The sequence below is a fragment of the Myotis daubentonii genome, chromosome 10 (assembly GCF_963259705.1).
Source record: "Myotis daubentonii chromosome 10, mMyoDau2.1, whole genome shotgun sequence".
NCBI lineage: Eukaryota > Metazoa > Chordata > Mammalia > Chiroptera > Vespertilionidae > Myotis > Myotis daubentonii.
Genome location: NC_081849.1, coordinates 16250020 through 16272203, shown reverse-complemented (window position 1 = coordinate 16272203; position 22184 = coordinate 16250020). Strand labels below are relative to the sequence as shown.

Below are 22184 nucleotides of genomic sequence, written 5' to 3'. Positions count from 1 at the left end.
AAATTAGCTGCCTCTGATTGGAGTTTACACTAGCCAAATTGCCCCTGGTTGTGCCTGCGAAACCCAGAAAGGATGTGTTTTCTGGTTATGTATATTTGGGCTGGCTGAAGCTAGAATTTTAGATCCAGGTTTTGGGGACTTCATGTGTCTCCCACTTTGCTTGTTGCAACACCTTCCCACTTCTTATAGTTAAACATTTAGGTGGACGAAAGGTCCAGTGAAAGACAATGTGAATGAGCAGCTTGGGAAGGCTCTTCTGCTTGATCTGGCTTCCCATTTCTTCTTTCCTACAGTTGGTGACTCCTCCCCTGCTGTTAGTGTTGCCATCCCCCAACTTTTGTCCTTGAAGCACCTGCTGGGCTTCCCGAGTCTAGTCTATGACCACATTTTTTGTTTGTTTGTTTGCTTGTTTTCCGTAAAAATGAAAAATGTTTGGCAAATGTAGTCTTTTCAATTCGATGGTTCTGCCTATCTAATGGAGATATATTGAGGATTAAACAAGACATGAGGGTCTGCCATTATTAAGAAACTAGAGGCCCGATGCACAACATTCGGGGAGAGGGCCTAAGCTGGCAGGCGGACATCCCCCGAGGGGTCCTTAACGCTGCTGCAGAGGTGGGAGAGGGTCCCATCACCACCACTGTGTTCGCCAGGTGTGAGCCTGGCTTCTGGCTAAGCGACGCTCCGCCTGTGGGAGTGCACTGACCACCAAGGGGCAACTCCTGCTTTGAGCGTCTGCCCCCTGGTGGTCAGTGAACATCATAGCGACCGTTCTGCCATTTGGATGATTTGCATATTAGCTTTTTATTATATAGGATAAGACTTTCTCTAATGCATTTTCTGTGCATGGGTTTGGTTAACTTTCTTCTTAAGGGAACAGAAAGTCCTGTAATGAATTTTATTACTTGCTGTTGAACTTTTCTTTAAAGGATTCATTTATTTCCCTGCAAAGCTTACGGTTATCGGTGGAGAACTTGTGACCCAACCTGTTTAAAGCTCATGAACTGCTATCATTCATTTTTTAATTTTAGAAGCACTAGAGCAGAGATTATATATTTGTGCCTGATGATTAACATAGTCCTTTCAAACTTGAAAGTTGTGTTTATTATCAAAAATCCATTATGAAAATATCGTACTGGTAGGTATGGCACCTGGATTTTATTTATACTTTATTTCATAAGCCCAGGAGATCTGTCTAACTCTTTGCCATGGCCTGGGAAAGCCATTGGTGCTTTTCTAATTTTAGAAACTCATTTTGGAGATAGATTAGAGAATAATTTCAAGTGTATCATTTCCTCAAGTGAAATGAGGCATCTGACATTCCTTCAAATAGATTCCAGGAAATGTAGGGATTAATAATTTTTCTCTGATAAAAAGGTAATGTTATTATTTACAGTTAATAGTTGATCAGAATTTTAATATTGTAGCAAGTAAAGTAGGTTAGCCAATATGTCTTATTCATAGCTTTGATGTCTGAGGTTATTAATGTAAGGCTAGCATAACTTTATTTGGGAAGAAAACATATTCAAGGTAAATCAACTCAGAGCATTTTATTTTGAGAAAAGAAAATAAGTAAAATTCATTTCTTTCCTATTCTGATTAAAACAACTTTTATGAAATAGAATGCAGTTTTGAACTCTAACATTTCTATTTTCTCTTTTTGAATCACTTAACAGAAATGTTAATTTATTGTAACTAAATATCTATGAATAGTACAATAGATTATATGGAATGACATCTATATTTGTTTCTTCTCTAGACTTAGTGTCTTGCTTTTCAATGAAAGTGTCAGAATTTGCATGGAGAAGTGTAAATGTTATGCATGATTATTTGATTGGCTTAAAAAAGTTCACAATTGTGTTCAGATTGAATTATTTCAATGGGGATGATGCAGAAAGGACCATAAACTCACAGTTGTTTCTATTAAGAATTTAGAGAGTGGCTGAGGAGGACAGTTATTTATGCAAAGAAATTTGGGAAAATACTGTCTTATCAAGAAGAGGGATATTGGAAAGTTAACATTTAACATTAAGTAATTGTGTAATGAACCACTAATAATGAGCAATACACTGCAAGTTTCTACAATGCCTTCTAAGTCATTAAATATTAAATTGTGTCAGTATAGAGAGATTTGTGCTTTTATTTATATACAGTGGGGCCTTGACTTACGAATTTAATTCGTTCCGAGACTGAGCTCGTTAAGGAGCTCATTAACTCAAATTACTCTATCAACTCAATGCAAAAAATTGGCCGAGAGACAGCTGGTATCTCAAAAAACTCGTTAGTTGGGACACTTGTAAATCAAGGCCCCACTGTACTAGTTTTTTATTATACACTAGAGGCCTGGTACATGGATTCGTGCACTGGTGGGGTCCCTCGGTCTGGCCTGCAGGGATTGGGCTGAAACCAGCAGTCCAATATCCCCCCCAGAGGGCACAGGCTAGGCCGAGGTACCCCACCAGTGCAAGAATCTGTGCACCGGGCCTCTAGTATGCATATAAGATCTTTGGTTAATCTCTTCCTGCCCTCTCCCCTCCCCCCTTCCCTCTGAGATTCATCAGTCTGTTCCATGTTTCCATGCCTGTGCATTGAGTGTCTGTTCCCTGGTGGTCAGTGTGCATCATAGCTGCTGGTCGAATAGTCACTTAGGCTTATATACATATAGATTTACAACGTGTATCTTTTTATTGAACAAAGGGTTTAATGCAGTACACAACAAGAATGATGCAATGAATTAATAATAAAATATAAATAACATTGGAATTTCAGGGTTAAGAACAGAATAATTAGACATGCTTACTATGAGGACAGATGGGGCATACTTGCCCCTCAGCTTTCTGAAAGCTCAGATGCAAAGGAGACATCATCATTTGCATGATTTAATGCTAGAATAGAATATTTTACATTTTCAAAGGCAACAAAACTCGAAAGTATTTTTTCAAGTGAGATTTAAAAAAATTTAAATTCTACTCTGAATTATCTAGGAAAATATCTTCAATATTATTTTTCACTAATTTTATTGCGCAGTTTCTTATGGTGTTTTTAAATACACATTGATGGAGAATAATATACAAGGCATAGGCTAATATATTCCAGTGTAGCAGATTTTGATAGTCTGGCTTGACACTTGGATGTAATTTAAAAATATAGAGAGATGTCAGTTGATTTCATTTTTTAAATAATCTGTAGATAACTTTTTTTCTGATGGAGAAGCATAAATTTTAATTAATGAATTCTGACGACAAGCATAAGTACTTAAATTTCATCTTGTTTTGAGGGGTTATCTATGTATTGTGTAAACTGAGGAAGTGATAAGACTGACACATTTTTATAGAAGTTGACGAAGTGATCTAGGATCTTTGCTTTGAATAGACAACCCTGGCCCACCTCAGCATGGACACAGTATTCAGGTCCCGGTTATCAGGAAGAGACCAGGTCCTGCCCATGTGCCGTGTGATTCAGTGCCATGCCACTCGCCTGGGCACCTGAAAAGCTTTTTGTGTGGAATCCAGACCCATTGATAAGACCTTAGTTGTTTTAATATTGTATTGCATTTTCTAGTTTTTTAAAGTTAAAAATCAGTGTTCTTTCCAAAGAAACATTGATAAAACCAGGCAACCCAGAAAGAGATCATCAGGATGATGAAGTGTATATATTTGGAAAAGTTGGAGGCAGCAGGAATACGTAGTCTAGAGAAGAGGATGGTTAGAGGGAATGTGACAGCTCATCAGGCATAGCTCTCTACCTTCTGGAAAAGGCATTGTCTGAGAGCAGAGCTGCATCTTATCGAGAGACAGGTTCCAACAAGGAAATGCTTGTGAAGGACTACTGTTTTTCGCTCAGCTGGTGTGGCTTAGAGCTTGAGTGTTGATCTATGAACCGGGAGGTCACTGGTTCAATTCCCAGTCAGGGCACATGGCTGAGTTATGGGAATGATTCTCTCTCATCATTGATGTTTCTCTGCCTCTCCCTTCCTCTCTAAAATCAATAATACACACACACACATATATATATATATATTTAAAAAACTACTATTTTACAAAGTGTGGACAGAGCTGTCTAGTGAGGCCCCGAGTTCCTTTCATTAGAAGCATTTTCCTTTTTTAAAATTCTTTATTGTTTAAAGTATTACATATGTCTCCTTTTTCCTTCATTGACCTCTCCCCGGCCAACCACACATCCCAACACATGCTCTCACCCCTCCCCGCTACTGTCTGTGTCCATGGGTTCTGCTTATATGCATGCATACAAGTCCTTTAGTTGACGTCTTACCCACCCCCCTCCCCTGCCTTCCATCTGAGGTTGGATGGTCTGTTCAACATCGAAGCATTTTCTTTGATGTATCTTTGTCTGTGTATGAGACATATTTTCTTGTTTCTTTGCACCTCTTGTGATTTTTTATTTGTTTTTCTTGTAGAAAACTGGACATTTTAAATAATATAATGTGGCAACTCTGTAAATCAGGTTTGCTACCTCCTCCTGAAAGTTTGTGGTTTATTGTTGTTGCTATTTGTTCATTAATGACTTTCCTGAATTAATTTTGTAAGTTCTGTATTCTTTGTCATGTGTGGCCCCTACAGTCTCTGCTCTGTTAGCTTCGTGGTCAGTTAATGAATGAACAGAGATTTCCTTAGATGCCTAGAACCAGTGAGTCTCCCAGCCTTTGCTAAGGGTACACAAAGCCTCAGGTTAGCCAGAGGTGAGATCTTAGTGCCTTCCTAGGTCTTCCTTAGCATGTGCACAGTCCTAGGTATGAGCACAGCCCTACTCATGTGTGTAACTTCCTAGATCCCCACCAATGTGTCGGGGTTTTGCTAAGGCCCCTATGGGCTTCTTTTTGCTCCAGATTTTCCTTTTAAACTTTTTGACTCACCCATTGTGTGCACCACTTCATGCAGCCTCAGAGTTCAACAGTTGCCTCTGATTGCTTTTGACAAACATGGGGGTAAAGGGACCCTGGTTGATTTGAATATCAGGTGCAAATAAGGACAGCCTTGCAAGTAAGGCCTTCCAGGGAACCACCAGATAGAACAAACAATGGCGATTCTCTGGTAATGGGGTTTTGAAGTAGCTCCACGCCTATTTTGTTATCTCTGGTGGTTTCTAGGCCACTGGTTTTTAATTTGTGTGTGTTTAAGAAACACCTTTAATGGATTTTTAGAGAGAGAGGTCAGGAGAGGGTGAGAGAGGGAGAAACATCGATGTGAGAGTGAAACATTAACCAGCTGCCTCCTGCACATCCCCCACCAGCATTCAAGCCCACAACCCGGGCATGTGCCCCGACCCGGAATCAAATGGGCACCCTTACAGTGCACGGAAGGATGCCCAACCAACTGACCACAAATCTACAGCAGAGCTGGGGAGGGTCGGGATGGGAATAGGGTAAATTAAGATGCCACAAAGCTTACTGTTCTTACTGGAATCAGGTGAGTTTCTTACATAAATGCTTCTCAGATTGTTGCAAGCCTTCGATGAATTTCCAGAGTTATAAAAGCATTTATTCTGATTTTTTAAAAAATTAATTTTGAAAGAGGAAGAGAGAGAGAGAGAGAGAGAGAGAGAGAGAGAGAGAGAGAGAGAGATTTGTTGCCTCCTGAATATGCCCCGAGTGGGGATTCGAACCTGCCACCCTTTGGTGTATGGGATAATGCTCTAATGAACTGAGCCACACCTGCCAGGGCTATTTTGACAATTTTTACTAGTGCTTTTTATTGTTTTATAGAGGAAAGATTATTCGGAGTTTCTTTCCTCTGCCTATTTTGCTGAGTCATTCTAGAAGTGCTTTTTTAGCCATATTTTTAAAGTTAAAAAGTTGAACTCATTGACTTCCAAGGTCCCCTCTCACTCTAGAAAATTCAGTGTTAACTAATATATCACATTTTCAAACCATTCTAGATTATATAATTTACTGTACCTTTTTTATAAATATGATTGTTTAAAATAAAGTTGAAACAGATGTTCCTTAATGCTCAAAATATGAAACACAATAGACTATAGTTTATTCTCAATTTCTGCTTATTTTATTGACAGATTTTTAAAAATAAGTATTATCTTTTCTACCTACTGCACTTTTACCATGTACCAAACCCCATTCTAAGTGTTTAAATATATTTATTCATTTAATTCTCCCCAAGTCTCAAACAGTAGGCTCTATTACTATGTATGTTTTCAGATGAGAAAACTGGAACACGAATAGATTAAGTAACTTGCCAAAGTCACATAATTTATAAGTAGCAGAGCAGGGATTTGAAATTCAGAATTCAGGCTCTGCAGTCCATGATCTTAAACATTCTATCCTGTGTCACAAAGGGATGCTTGTTGGAATGCCACATAAACATAATGTGAATGGGTTCTGATAGACAAGCTGAGTGGAACTCTTTTGGAAAATATTTGAACATTGGTGAATTGTATTTGTGAGATCTATTTTAGTTTTCCAGAGTGTCTGTGTGTGTATGCATATTTGTATTATCAAATAGGTAAGATGGCCAGATAAGTGATATTATACTGATGTTAAGTAATATTAAATTATAAATATTTTAATTTAATTTTGGTTAAATTGATAAAACTTGGATAATCCTTTGCTGTTAATTTGCATTACATTATGTACCAGAAAAAGGTAGTTATTGAAATGTGTCTATGACTAGTTATACATGATTTTTTATTTATTGAGAATTATGACTTATTGGGGTACAATTACTGATCATTGTCTTTGGAAATCTAATAATGATGCATCATTCATTCCCCCCTCCAATATAATGCAGAAATTTAACAACTGACTCTTGCCTTCCTTGCTTTAGTTGATTTCTTTGTGTAATCTAGAGAAAAAAACAAGGAGGCAGTTATTTAAATAATTACCAATTTCTTTTTATTCAAGTAGCTGCCTTAATAGGGTAAGCACTGACTCACTTTTGCCCTAAACGTAGAGTAAAATCTTGAAAAGTCAAGGTTTGGTTGGGAGATAATTTTCCGTGTATCTCTTGCTTGTCTCGTGAGAGCAGAGTCACTGGCTGCTTATATTTTGTTTGGTTGTGCATAGCAAAGAGCCTTGATGACGAAGAAAGTGTGTCCCTCTGAAGAAAAGGGCACGTTTATTTACTGTTCAATATAATGATGATGATGTTTCTCTCCAATGCAAAGAACAAGTATTCTTCCTGCCCATTATAAAAGATTAGGGTTCCCAAAAGATTGGGGTTCCTGTCCCATAGTGCAACCCACTGTATGTGCAGGGGTCATCTCACTATCTTCATGTTGTTCTGGGGACTCGAGGAACTGGAACATACTCTGGCCATTGCTATTGCTGTGAGTGATAAAGTTCTTTTTCTCGTTCTTCTGCCAGCATTCATGAAACCTCGACAGGCAAATTTGTTAGCTTCCAAGTAGAGTAAAACCTCAGAATCTTCAACGTTTTTGAAATTTGTTAATTGTTATAAAATTCTTTTCCATATTTTAATTTTAATTTAGAATTAGCTTCCCTTTGGAAGAGTGAATTTTCACTTCTTTGCTGTGGATTCATTAGAGACATGGCAGGTAGCCTCTGCTTCGGTCACCTGCGAGGTGACTTAGGACAATTGTTAGTCACATTCTACCTCCTTTTGTTTGCCCCTCATCCCCCATTTTCCTTGCTTATGGATTTTTTCCCTCTTTTTATTCCTTCTCATCTCTTCTTTCTGAATTATCTTCCTTGACTACCATAGGTACTTGTTAGCCTTTTGAATTTAAACAAAAACAAAAATCTTGCTTATTTTTTTAAGTCAGATGTCAAATTCTTACCGGGTAGAACTAGAACTTTGTGCCATGTCAGGAAGTCCTCCACGTATACTTCTGCTGCAGGCAGTGGACTGAGGTGTGTGTGTGCATGTTGAAGGGAATAGATTGGTTTCTGCCCACCAGCATGCTTCAGCAGCAGACTGGGGAAGTAGTCCTGATCCCTGGGAAAAAGCTTCTGACCAAATGAACCATAATCAAACAGTGTATACAAATAATAATGATGATGAAACTTCAGTTTTGAAAAATTTGAGTCAGTCTGTGTCAGGAGTTGGCACTCTGTGGCCTGTGCCCCAAATCTGGACCACGGCTCATCCATTCATTTTCATATTGTCTGTGGCTGCTTTGGTGTTACAGTGGCCGAGATGAGTAGTTGGAACAGAAACCACATGGCCTACAAACCATAAAAGGTTTACTATCTGGCCCTTTACCAAAAAGAAAAAAAAAAGAAAGTTCGCCAACCCTTGCTCTCTAGATGTGTGTTTTAGCAGCAGCTCTCAATTTCAGGTTGTGAGGAAGACAGAAGAATCACTGGGCAGGCTTTTCAAAGAGTCCCCATCTCTGTCTCCCCTCTGGCTTTCTCACAGGTGTCCCTGGTTGAGAGTCACTGGTTTAAACTTTAGGATCTAGTTGTTTCGCCCCATTAACTGATACCGATTGTTTGTTTTCACCATTTTGGCCCTCTGTATCCCATCCGGAGTAATTTTGACTGTGTTATTTCTTTTACAGGGTTGTGGGAAGAAAATGTACTCCTTTTTGAGAGGAACCAAACAACTGCAGGTGCTACGGTTTCTGGGGATCTCCATTGGAGTGACACAAATCCTGGCCATGATTCTCACCATCACTTTGCTCTGGGCACTCTATTATGATAGGAGGGAGCCTGGGACAGACCAAATAATGTCCCTGAAGAATGACACGACTCAGCACCTGTCGTGTCACTCAGTGGAGCTGCTGAAACCAAGCCTGACGAGGATCTTCGAACACACCCCCATGGCAAACAGCTTCGATACACACTTCGAAATGGAGGAATTATAGAGGATGTCCAAGGAGGAAACCACCCAGTTATTTTATCTCACTTGTGAATTTTTGAGCACAGAGCTGTTTCAGAAATGCGTAGAAATAAAAATGCCATAAAGCAATGCCTAAGCAGGTGATTTTGAACTCTTTAAAATGAAGAGGGAAAAGCTCCATATGTTATGTTGCCACCTGGACAATAGCTGCTGCCCTTTACAATGCCAAGGACAGATCTAATATCCACGTTATAGCTCGTGTCAGATTTTTACTAAACATAGTTATGCTTTGAGGTTTACGCTTTGGTACAGACTGACCAACGTTTCTGCATGCCTACTATGGAGGGATTGGAGCTACAGTAAAGTTCGATTTACTTCTGTAAGCTCGCTAGTATATAAAGTGCCAGTTAATTGCTAACATAGGAAGTTAAACAATACTAATTATTTTTATTCTTTGGTGATATATATATTTTTTTGTGGGTAAAATAGATTAGACATAAGAAAAGTCTGAAGATTGGTGACTACCTAAATGTGATTTTTGCTAGTTACTAAAATATTCTTAACGACATCCAAGAGCAAACTCACACATTGTCTTAAGCTGATCAGGGATCTATGTGTATATGAGAACCTGTGTTAAGTCTGTATAATTGACTAGATTTCAGTTCTTATAATGTTAATAACAATTGTGAAAAGGATACATTTGTCCTGTATAACATCATTATTCTTAACCTTCCCTGTGAATAGAGTTTTAAAATTCTGTCTTGGTTTTTACAGTACATTACATTACATAACTGTTAATTTAAATACTGAACCACTAATTTTGAAAAATTGCGAGTGTGATACAAAAGGAGTCATTGTAATTCAGAATGCAGTCTGGTCCCTAAGGAGTATTAATAAGAAAATGCACACACAACTTAGTTCATTTAGCAAAGACCTGGATGCTATCTTTCTCCCAAACTAAGACTCTTTTTGACACTAAACACTTGTTAAAGAAGCTTATCTTTGCCTTCTCCAAACACGAAGTGACAGTATCCAAGTCTGAATATAATTCTTCAGAGAATAGTGTTCCCTTTCTCCAGGGAAATGCTGTGAGAATCATTAAGATAAGTGGCAACTTAACCAGAGAATTTCTTTGCTTTATTTCACTGATTAAGATAGTATGGTGAAATACACAGATTATTAAATTTTTTTACAAGAATAAATATATTTATTTAAAATGGGAAAAGTGCATTTTACTGTATTTTATCTATTATGTTTATTTCTCAGAAAATGGAAAGAAAATTAAAACTTGTCAATAAATATTTTCTAGAGAGTAATAATTTGTCTGTCTAATTTGTACACATTGTAAGCACTTTTACCACTCAAGAAGATTAGCAAAGGGAGAAAAATGTGAGAAGAAATGATTGAATACAGTAATAATGATTTTCAAACTCAAACTAATCTATAAGAATATGTATCTTCACTGAGAAAAGATAAAAGATGCCCATTTACTTTTCAAATTTGATTTTGAGCTAAATGATGATGCAACTGTTTGATATAATGTATAAAAGTACCCATTTATATTCATTTATATCCTCAATATTTTCATATCCAAGTTTTTAAAGTAATTTTAAGAGAAAAGTAGCCTAAGAAAAACAATATTTTAAATCAACAGCTAGATTTCATCTCTTTCATAGATTTAAATGAAAATAGTAAATAACTTGCTTAATCAGATTCAAAAGCAGCCCTTTTTATAATTTCCTTAGCACTCCAAATCCTCATAATTTTACCTAAAATACCCAAGTAACTGAAGCAGCTTTGAGTGTTAATTGAATTATTTGGATAGCAGTCAAATTTGGCTGCTTCTCTTTTGACATTACAGAAAGAACAAGCATATGTTTTATTGACCTTGGTAAAAACAAACAAACAAAACACATTTAAATTTGTAGATAAAAGTCAATTTTTACATCTTTAGACTTCAGATATTTTGATATATTGCTTGATTGAATACTCTTTAGAATAGTCAACATAAATTTAGACAATCATCTTATATTCTTATGCACTTGCTTAATGGGAACAAATGAAACATATAGCAGAGGTCTACAAAGGCCTCTATGGTAGCAGTGCACCTGGAATAACACTGGAAGGGACTTTAAAAAGTATATTTAAGCCCTAGCTGGTTTGGCTCAGTGGATAGAGGATCAGCCTGTGGACTGAAGGGTCCCAGGTTTGATTCTGGTCAAGGGCATGTACCTTGGTTGCAGGTTCCCTGGCCCTGGTTGCGTTATGTGCAGGGGGTAACCAATCAATGTTGTCTCTCTCACATCGATGTTTCTCTCTTTCTCTCCCTCTCCCTTCTACTCTCTCTAAAAATTAATGGAAAAATAGCCTCCACTGAGGATTAAGAACAACAAAAAAAGTGTATTTAAGATGGCAGGGCTCAGGGAGTTCACTGTTTGGGTCCATTGTAAACAACATTGTTAACTGGTTCTGTGGGAATTTTTAAAAGCTTTCTTTTGTGCAAATCACCATTTTTTTTAAGTAACATGTAAGAAGATTATTTTTACTCAGTTTAAGAGTCAATTCAAAGTGCCCTGGAGATTCAGAGATTACAATAAGAGATGCTGTGTATCGTCTAGCTCTGTGAATTATAAAATCAATATGTACAAGAACATGCAGTCAGTGGGGCCATTCTTAGCAAGATGAGACGGAGGAGAGGAGAATTAAGGCAGTTAATGGAGGAAATGGCCTTCAGGCGGAGTCAGGAAGGAGGAGGGGAGCTTAGCTGGCTCACAGAGGACACATCATGGGCCACTACCCTGAAGTTAAAAAAGCACATGTTATTTGTGGGGCAGGACCTGTTGTTTACTGTGGTGAGAGTATAGAATGCTTGAAGAGATTATCATGGGAAAGGAAATGGGTGAAATTTAGGTGCTTAGACTTCATTCTATAAGTTCAATGGCGAGTCACAAGTATTTTCAGAAAGAGAAGCGATTTGTGTTTCAGAAATTGAACTGGGAGCCAGTTCAAGTGAGAATGTGGAGGCACGGAGACAGGTGGACATGGTACAACTCCCAGGGTGGGCCATTCTTTAGTTAGTTCTCTGAGGTTGTAGAGACTCCAGAGCTGGGCTGGCTAGATTGCTGTTGCTGTGGCCTGGAGAGAGAGAAGGACCCTCGCCAGCATAATGGGAGTCAGAAACAGTGCACGAAGCAGGTGACACCGAGTGAATCTCCACCATTAGGCAGCAGGTGAATCTTGGAGAATGTCGCATGAGAAATAAAAGAACGGACATTTCTAGATTTCATACCTGGTAAATTGGCAATGGCATTACCCTAGACAAAAGATGAGTGGGAACGGCGGTGTGGGAGGGTGATTAATGTGGTTTGGACACACTGAGTTGGACATGCCTGCAGGCCATGCAGATGGAGATGTCTGCAGGCAGCTGTAACCTTCCAGTCTGGAGCTCCAGAGAGCTCAGTGTGGAGCCTGTGAATTTTTGTGCATTGCCTTCTGAACTCAGGAAGCCTGACAGAAAATGGGCCGCGAACCAAATCTTCTGTGAGGAGAATCTTAAGCAGGATGCTGCAAGAACTTCCTATTGTCTGAACTCCCACTCCTGCGGATGAGTCAACGGAGGTAAAAAAAAAAAAAAGACTGCACCACTGAAACTTCTGTGGCAAAAGGAGCCACCTCCCTTTTTCTGTTAATCCTCACCCAAGGATATATTTTTTCTCTATTGATTTTTTAGAAAGAGTGTAAGGGAGGGAAGGAGAGGGAAGGAGAGTGAGAAAGGTCGATGGTCTGGGAGAACCTGCAATCCTTGGCCTGGAATTGAACCTGAGACCCTTTGGCAACCACTTGGCAACGCCAGCCAGGGCGGGAGCCACCTCCCTTTAAAACAACACCGCCAACTGCTGTTGGCTTCACCCAGCTCCCCTTCCTGTTATCATATTGTGATTTAGTTCTTATTTCCTCATATCCAAGCACCCTGTAGAGACATGGATGGGAAAGTTTTGATATCATCTTGAGAGTGCATCTATTTTCTATTCTAATACGTTCTTGTGAACCTTCTTTATTGCAGGCATTTATGTAAGCCTACTAGGCACTGGCCATAGGGCACTAGGTGTTTTACACATATTTTTTCTGCTCTTTACAACTGTTGTGCAACCTGTAGGCATCACTAACCCCATCTTACACATGAACAAAAGGGACTTAGCGAGACTGAGGAAATATATTCAACAGGTGGAGTGCTCTGCGTCAGTTCCTCCCCACTTTGTGACGTGGCATCTTCGTCAGCCTGTGGGGAGGCTCAGCTGATCCTTCGTAGAAAAGCCAGCTCCTTCTACACCGGAACCAATGTCTCTAGGTTTGATTTGTCTCCAAAGTCTGTTACTTCTTCCCCCAAGACAGCTCTTTGATCTAATTTCATCCTTCCTATTTTCCCAGAACAAGTCCTAATTATCTAAAACTTTGAAGCCATACATTGCTCTTTCCCCCTTGTCTCCTCCCAATGATCTATCTTGCATATATACACACACAGTGAAATTAATTTCTTTAATCAACTTTATGGAGGACATATATATATCGTCTATTTTAAGTATCAGTTTTCCTTGTTCACCTCATTCCAAATGACACACTCTACTTGCTTTTTCCAGGCAGCAGGCTGGGGAAGGGAAAGTGAGAGGGGAGGAGGCGCGTGCCCCCCTTTAGGGATGTCCCCAGAAGCACACATCACTTCCTTCGCATGGCACAGCTATGGGAGGGGTATACTCTTTGTTCTGACACCATGTATCCAGTTAACCAGTCAGTTCTGTGCCCACAACAAAAGGGGGAAAGGCATATTTGTGTCAACTAGCAATCTCTGCCATATTTCTCAATACCTGCATAATAAAATCTACTTAAATTCATTTTTCAAAACCCAAATTTCAATACTTCCCTGCCAGATGGGCCAACCATAGTCTACTTATTGCCTCTAACACACTGCATATCCTGCGCCTCCTTGATTTTGCTCACATGGTGGTTCATCTTGCACTCAGCCTTCAGGTCTCAGCTCAGCAGTCACTTCCTACATGAAGCTTTCCCTGACTACCCCACCCACAGCATTCCTTCCTACTCTGAGTTCAGCATTTATTTATTGCTAGTTTGGTTCTTATATTTTCTATTTTATAATATTATATCATGTTATCCTTGACTTTTTTATTTTATAATATTATTTTTATTTTCTCTTTGTTTTTATGTCTGGTCTCTCTTGAGAACTAGTATTATATTGTTTTTTTTTAATCCCACTCAACATTTTGCATAAGACTAGGTAATGTTTCTTATGTATCAGTTGCATATTTATTTACTATGTGCATAACTTAATAGATGCATGAATTATGAGTCAGTTTAATGAATCAAAAGCCATTGTTCAACCTTGGCTGGGTGGCTCAGTTGGTTGGAACATCTTCTCATACACCAAAGGTTGCAGGTTTGATTCCCACTCAGGTACATGCCTAGGTTGCAGATTCAATCACTGGTCGGGATATAGAAAGGAGGCAACCACTTGATGTTTCTCTCTTACATTGATGTTTCTCTGTCTCTGTCTCTTCTCTTCCTTCTTTTCTCTCTAAAATCAATAAATATATCCTCAAGTGAGGACAAAAAAAGTCACTGTCCAAAGTAATTCCAATAAGGAGAAACTGCACTAAAGGAGGTTATCTGTTCTTGACTAGGATAGAGGACACTGGGTTATTGTAGGCTAAGTACTCATCTATATATATAAAAGCCTAAGTGAGCGAACAACTGAATGACCAGTCAACCGGTTGCTATGATGTGCACTGACCACCAGGAGACAGATGCTTAACGCACAGGATCAGGCTCCATTCTGTCTGGATTGGGCCTGTGGGGATCGGGCCGAAACTGACTATCTGACATCCCCTGAGCAGTCCTGGTTGCGAGAGGGCACAGGCCAGGCAAGGGACCCCACCAGTGCACGAATCTGTGCACTGGGCCTCTAGTTTAGCTATAAATGGATATAGATTGGATCTACAGAATGTGTTTAAAGCTCAGTACAGTTTAATAAATGTCTGAGTGAACTATTAAATTGTAGTTATGGTCTAATAACATAATAGTATCTTAGATTTATAAAATGCTTTCATGCCTAACTCCAAATCCTTAAACTTTTAAATCTACATTTGTTGACCTGGGAGTGTACAGAGTAAAAACTGAATTCACATTGCTGAGAAACTCACTCCTCAAAATTTCCTTTTTGCATGGCTTTAGGGTCAATTATTCCGATGAGAGCCACTTTTCTGATGTTCAGAAGACTTAGTCCTCACTTCTTCCTTTGGCATTTGTAGACTGACTTCTCACATTGGTGGCCTCATGCCTGTGAACAATCACTTCTAGATTTCTGGCCACCTCCTAGACTGACATTTTTTTAATCCTCATCAAGGCTATGTTCTTTCTTTGTTTGTTCATTTATTTTTATTGATTTTAGAGGGAGAAGAAGGGGTACAGAGAAAGAGAAACATCAATCGGTTGCCTCCTGTATGCTCCCTGAGAGGGGATTGAATGTACAACCTGGGTATGTGCCCTGAGCTGGAATTGAATTCAAAATCTTTTGATGTATGGCATGACACTCCAAGCCACTGAGCCACTTGGCCAGGGCTGGACTGACTTTTGCTTCCTCTAGCCCTAAAGTTGTGTACAACTCTAATTCCCTGTGTTATTGGAGTCTTTCTAGATAGGAGTCTTCTTTCCTCATGAACCCTGAGACATAAACACATGCTGTGATGGTGATGAGCAATGACTAAGAATGAGCTATATTATTTTGTGTGTTGGAGAACAAATAGAACCAGTGAAAGACACAGAGAAGGAATGGTCAGAAACATTTTAAAAAATGAACACACTAAAGAGAAGCCATTTAAAAGGAAATTGTAAGGAAAGAAAATGTTTATCAGTTCAGTGACAAAATGAAGAAAAGGAGATGCACCCTGAGTAAAGATAGTATTTGTTAAGGGAAAAGATGACTTGCAGGAATTCTATTTCAGTGTAAGGATATTCCCACACATGTGCTTCCAGGGTCAGTTAGAATGATGTTACCAATTAGTGGACCAACATAATGTCTGGTGGGATGGTAAGGTAATCAAGGTCCCTGGACATTGGATATCACAGCGAGGCAGAGAGACTTCAAAGTCCTGAGTTAATACCGGAAATCCAATATTGTCCCTGCTACACACGCGTGAATTGCTTCTCTGATCTTTAGTAATTGAGCTAGAGAAAAAGCATTGGCCAGATTTAATAGTGACATATTGTTAACTACCTCTTGAACAACTGTGCAAGTGGCAATACTACCTGATTATATTTATGGTAATCACATAATTCTACAAAACCCATCTTTATTTGGCATAGACCTCATAGGGAATTAAATGGGAGAATTGATAGAAATCCCCACCCCTTATCTGTCAAGTTTGATAATGGCACTAATCGCTCAAATATTATTGGTGATTTTTTACTTTTGAAGGGAGGAACTATTCTAGCCAATTTCGTTTGACCCTTCCTGCTCCATAATCAAAGAGCTAAAATGGGTAGATTTCCTTTTGAATAAGGTATGATTTGCATTTAGAAACCGTGTAGCTAAGCACAGGCGAGTTCACAGAGCCATTCAGTTTACCCTGAGATGGATTCTGATTTTTGCATTCCTTTTCTGCATTATAATAAAGAATTTCTGAATTCTCAACCCCATCGAATGTAGGTAATTGGCTTCCATAAGTTCCTACTCTGACTACTAGTCCACACTGACATATAGGACCTCCTGGATTAGTGTTAGCTCTGAGCCAGTTCAATAAGCTCTGGAATAGCTGAAACAAACGGACAAAATATTAACATTTGTTGGATGCTGGTGGTGAGAACATGAATGTTTCCTTATTCTTCCCACTTTTCATAATATTTCATATTAAAATATTTAAAAATCTCAAACAATTGAGGTGAAGCCAAGAGTTACAAGTACACATGTTTGCAGTACAAGTCGCATTGGAAAATGTTTGCTACAGTTTGGAAATAAGGGCCCTTACAATGAACTGATTACAAGAAAAAAATTAACTTCTTAGAAGACAAAGTCAGAAATAGATGAAATGTATGTTCTAATTTAATTTTTTTATGAAAAGGTGCTAATTCTGCCTGTTTCTTTGACTAATTATGTGGATCAATCTTGGCATCATGATGTTTTTGTGCATTTCTTCCTAAAGACCAGCAGCTCCCCTAAGAATGTTGTTCTTCTATACAAAAGGTTAGAGGAGGAAGCCAAAAAAAAGAAAGAAAAAAAAAGCAAGCAAGAAAAAAAAACAACACTAAGTCTGAAGCAACAGTTATCACAATAAACATCCATCAGCACATGCATTTTTTGTTTATATACATTTTATCTGAAAGGCTTTTCTCAAAGTGTGGGCTTTATTAGTAAGTGGTTTTTAATTTAATGTATTTACTTTAAAATTGTATTTTATTGTTGACATTATTAGATGCCCCCCATTTTATCCCCACTTTGCCCCCCCTCTACCTTAGAACCCACCCTCCCCTCCCTCTGGCCCCCACCATATTGTTGTCTGTGCACATGGAATATGCATATATGTTCTTTGGATAATATCTTCACCTTCTTTCATCCCATGGACCCCACTCACCTGCCCGCTAGCATTTGATAGACTGTACCATGTATCCATATTTCAGGTTCTATTTTGTCAGTTCATTTTGTTCATTAGATTTCACATAAAAGTGAGATCATGTGATATTTGTCTTCCTCTGACAGGCTTATTTATCTTGGCATTATAACTTCCAGGTACATGCATGCTGTCGCAAAAGGTAAAAGTAGCCACATAGTATTCTATTGTGTAAATATATCACAGATTTTAAATATATATATATATATTTTTTTTTCTATTGACTTCAGAGAGGAAAGGAGAGTGAGAGAGAGATAGAAACATCAAAGATGAGAGAGACTCATTGATTGGCTGCCTCCTGCACACCCCGTACTGGGGATCGAACCCACAACCCATGTATGTGCCCTGACCAGGAACCAAAGTGTGACCTACTGGTTCATAGATCGATGCTCAACCTCTGAGCCATGCCTGCCAGGCATATCACAGTATTTTTATCTACTCATCTACGATGGGCAGTTGGGCTGTTTCCAGATCTTGGATATAGTAAACAATGCTGTGAACAGAGGGGTGCATATATTCTTTCTGATTGGTGTTTTGGGATTCTTAGGATATATTCTGAGAGGTGGGATCACTGGGCCAGTTGGCAGTTACATTTTTAATTTTTTGAGGAAACTGTTCTCCACAGTGGCTGCACCAGTCTGCATTCCCATCAACAGTGCACTGGGGTTCCCTTTTCTCCACATCCTCGCCAGCACTTATTGTTTGTTGATTTATTGATGGTAGTCATTCTGGCAGAAGTGTGTCATTTTAATTTGCCTCTCTCTGATATTAGTGACTGAGTATTTTTTCATATGTCTATTGGCCAACTGTATGTCCTCTTTGGAGAAGTATTCAGGTATGTTTCCCACTTTTAATTGGATTATTTGTCTTCCTGGTGTTGAGTTGCATGAGTTCTTTATATATTTTGGAAATTAACCCTTTGTCAGATGTATAATTGGCAATTATGTTTTTTCAAACAGTGGGTTTTCTTTTCATTTTGTTGATGATTTCTTTTGCTGTGCAGAAGCTTTTTAGTTTGATGTAGTCCCATTTATTTATTTTTTCTTTATTTCCCTTGCCCTAGGAGATATACCTGCAAAAAATGTTGCTATGAGAGATGTCTGACGTTTTGCTGCCTATGTTCTTCTAGGATTTTTATGGTTTCATGACTTGCATTTAAGTCTTTCATCCATTTTGAGTTTACTTGTGTGTGGTATAAGTTGTTAGTCGAATTTCATCTTTTTGCATGTGTCTGTCCAGTTTTCCCAGCACCATTTGTTACAAAGACTTTCTTGACTCCATCATATGCTCTGGCCTCCTTTTAAAAATATTAATAGAAGCATAGGTTGATTTCCGGACTCTCTGTTCTGTTCCACTGATCCATATGCTTGTGTTCATGCCAGTTCCAGTCTGTTTTTATTACAATGGCCTTATAGTATAGTTTGATATATGGTATTGTGACCCCTCCTACTTTGTTCTTCTTTCTCAAGATTGCTAAGGCTATTCAGGGCCTCTTTTGGTTTCATATAAATTTATGGAATATTTTCCCTAGATCTGTGAAATATGTCATTGGTATTTTAACAGCGATTGAAGTGATTCTATAGATTGCTTTGGGGATGGACATTTTAATGGTGTTTATTCTTCCAATTCATGAACATGCTATATGTTTCCACTTACTTGTATCTTCCTCAGATTCTTTCTTCAATGTCCTATCGCTTTCTGAGAACAGGTCTTTTACCTCCTTGGTTAAATGTATTCCTAGGTACATTTTATTATCGTTGTTGCAATAATAAATGGGAATTATTTTTTAGTTTCTCTTTCTAATATTTCATTTTTGGTGTATAAAAATGCCATCAATTTCTGGATATTGATTTTTGTATCTTGCTACTTTGATGAATTCATTTATTAGATCTTGCAGTTTTCTGGTGGAGTGTTTTGGGTTTTCTATATACAATATTGTAGCATCTGCAAATAATGAGCTTTATTTCCCCATTTCCAATTTGGAGGCCTTTCATTTCTTCTTATTTTCTGATCCCTGTGGCTAGAACTTCAGTACTATGTTGAATCAGAGTGGTGAAATGGGCATCCTGTCTTGTTTCTGATCTTAAAGGAAACACTTTTAGTTTTTGCCCGTTGTATATGATGTTGGCTGTAAGTTTTTCATCTATGGCCTTCATTATGTTGAGTTATAGTCCCTCTAGTCCCACTTTGCTGAGGGTTTTTTATCATAAATGGTGCTGAATTTTATTGAATGCTTTTTCTGCATCTATTACTATGACTGTGATTATTATCTTTCATTTTGTATGTGATGAATCACATTTATTGATTTGCAAATATTGTACCAACTTTGCATCAACGGAATCAATACCATTTGGTCAGAGTGTATGATCTTTTTACTATATTGATGGATCTGGTTTGCTAATATTTTGTAGAGGATTTTAGCATCTGTGTTCATCAGAAATATTGGCCTATAATTTCCTTTCTTTGTAGTGTCTTAATCTGGTTTTGGAATTAGGATAATGTTGGCTTCATAAAAAAATCTTGAAAGTTTTCCTTCCTCTTGAATTTTTTTGGGATAGTTTGAGGAGAGTAAGTATTAGTTCTTCATTGAATGTCTAGTGAAACTCACCTGTGAAACTATTCGGTCCAGGACATATGTTTGCTGGGAGATTTTTTATTACTGTTTTTAATTTCATTAGTTGTTATTGGTCTATTAAGGTTTTCTGATTCTTCCTGATTCAGTTTTGGGAGATTGTATGTTTCTATGGATTTGTCCGTTTCACTCATGTTGTCCAATTTGTTGGCATATAGTTGTTCATAATATTTTCTTACAGTCCTTTCTATTTCTGTGATGTCAGTTGTTACTTCGACTCTTTCATTTCTGATTTTATTTATTTGGCTCATTTCTCCTTATTTCTTGATGAGTCTGGTTAAATGTTTATCAATCCTGTTTATATTTCCAAAGAAGAAGCTCTTGGTTTCATTGTTCTATTGCATTATTTTTTTTAGTCTCAAGGTCATTAATTTCTCTTCTGATCTTTATTATTTCTTTCCTTCTCCTTCCTCTGGGCCTTTCCTGTTGTGCTTCCTCTATTTTTGGTAGTTGTAGGGTTAGATGGTTTATTTGAAATTTTTCTTACTTCCTGAGGTTGGCCTGTAATTAATGCTATGAACTTCCCTTTCAGGACTGCTTTTGCTGTTTCCCATAGATCCTGGATTCTTCTGTGTTTCTTTTCATTTGTTTCTGGGTAATTTTTTATTTTTTCCTTGATCTCATTGGTAACCCATTAATTGTTTAATAACATGCTATTTAGCTTCCATGTGTTTGAATGTTTTCGAGTTTATTGTAGTTTATTTCTAATTTCATGCCATTGTGATCTGAGAAGATGATTGGTATGATTTCAATATTATTTATTTGTAGATGAAGGGACAGAATGGAACTGATAGTAAAAGAACAGAACAGAACTGATAGTAAAAGAACAGCACGGAACTGATAACTGTGTCCCTAACTCCTCCTGCCCGGAAAGCCACAGAATGTATCAGTTACTCAGCCTGCCCTTATCTCAGCCAATGGGATAGCAAGGGAAACTAGCCCCCGGCCCTCACTCAACCAACCGGAATCAACCAAGTGCCTCCACCCCTCTCCCCAAGCCCTATAAATTCTTTGTTCTCTTGGGACTCGGAGCTCTCTCTCGCATCCAGTAATGGAGGTTGAGGGGGACCAAGCGCGGGCTTGAATAAATGACTCTATGCTTTTGCATCGGACTCGGCTCCCTGGTGGTCTGTCTTGGGGGATCTTGAAATCTGGGCATAACATTTGGGGGTTCGTCCGGGATCCCCAAGACCCACGAGGAACCCCGATCCGGAGAGTCTGACTGACCGCGGCAAGTGTCTATGTGTCGTCTGTTCTGTCCTATGCGAGCTCACTTCTGAAATCTGGCCTGATAAGATCTAAGTGGACGCACTGGCGGATCTCGGGCAGGAGGAGTCAGGGGACGCCTTGAACCTCCATCTGGAGGGGTGTAAAAGCCCCTCACGAGGGGAGTGGATTCCCCTCAAACCTCTTTGTTTGTTTGGTGTCTTAGATGTCTTTGTTTCTTTGGTGTCTGTGTTCTTTTGTTTAATTTTGTGGACTCACTGGACGGATGCTATGGACAGACTCAAACTACTCCTTTAAGCATTATGGTTGATCATTTTAAAGAGGTTAAGGGAAGGGCTAACAGCCTCAGTGTAGAAGTGAAGAAGGGTCAATGGCAGACTTTCTGTTCTAGCGAGTGGCCGGCTCTCAATGCCGGGTGGCCGCCGGAGGGGACTTTCGACCTCCCCACCATCCGCTGGGTCAGAGAAGTCGTATCTCGGCCGAAGGGGGGTCATCCCAATCAGCTCCCTTACATTATTACTTGGCAGGACCTCGTGGAGGACCCTCCCTCCTGGCTCAAGCCCTTCCTGGCTCCACGCCCTCTGGAGCCGGCACCCATACTTGCCTTGCAGGTCCTGTTCACAACGGAGGAGAGAGAGAGAATCCTGAATGAAGCCCGGAAGGTGGTTCCCGGTGTAGATGGGAATCCAACTACCAACCGGGCCCAGATAGATGTCTCTTTCCCCTTAACTAGGCCTGAATGGGACTTCAACACGGCAGAAGGTAAGGAGAGGCCCAAAATCTACTGCCAGACTCTGATGGGGGGGGTCTCTGTATGGCTTCTAGGAAGCCTACCAATTTGACCAAGGTAGGGAACGTACAACAGGAAAGGGATGA

At 39.0% G+C, this 22184-nt stretch overlaps 1 protein-coding gene across 3 annotated transcripts in view; it reads left to right on the top strand.

The window, feature by feature from the left end:
• Window positions 1-8903, top strand: part of TSPAN12 (tetraspanin 12) — a 79723-nt gene extending 70820 nt beyond the window's left edge. For all 3 annotated transcript variants that reach the window (XM_059711651.1, XM_059711649.1, XM_059711650.1), the window contains one exon: window positions 8494-8903. In XM_059711651.1, coding sequence (XP_059567634.1) covers window positions 8494-8799 — 306 coding nt within the window. In that variant the 3' untranslated portion in view covers window positions 8800-8903. The remainder of the gene's footprint in view (window positions 1-8493) is intronic.
• Window positions 8904-22184: the final 13281 nt, after the last annotated feature.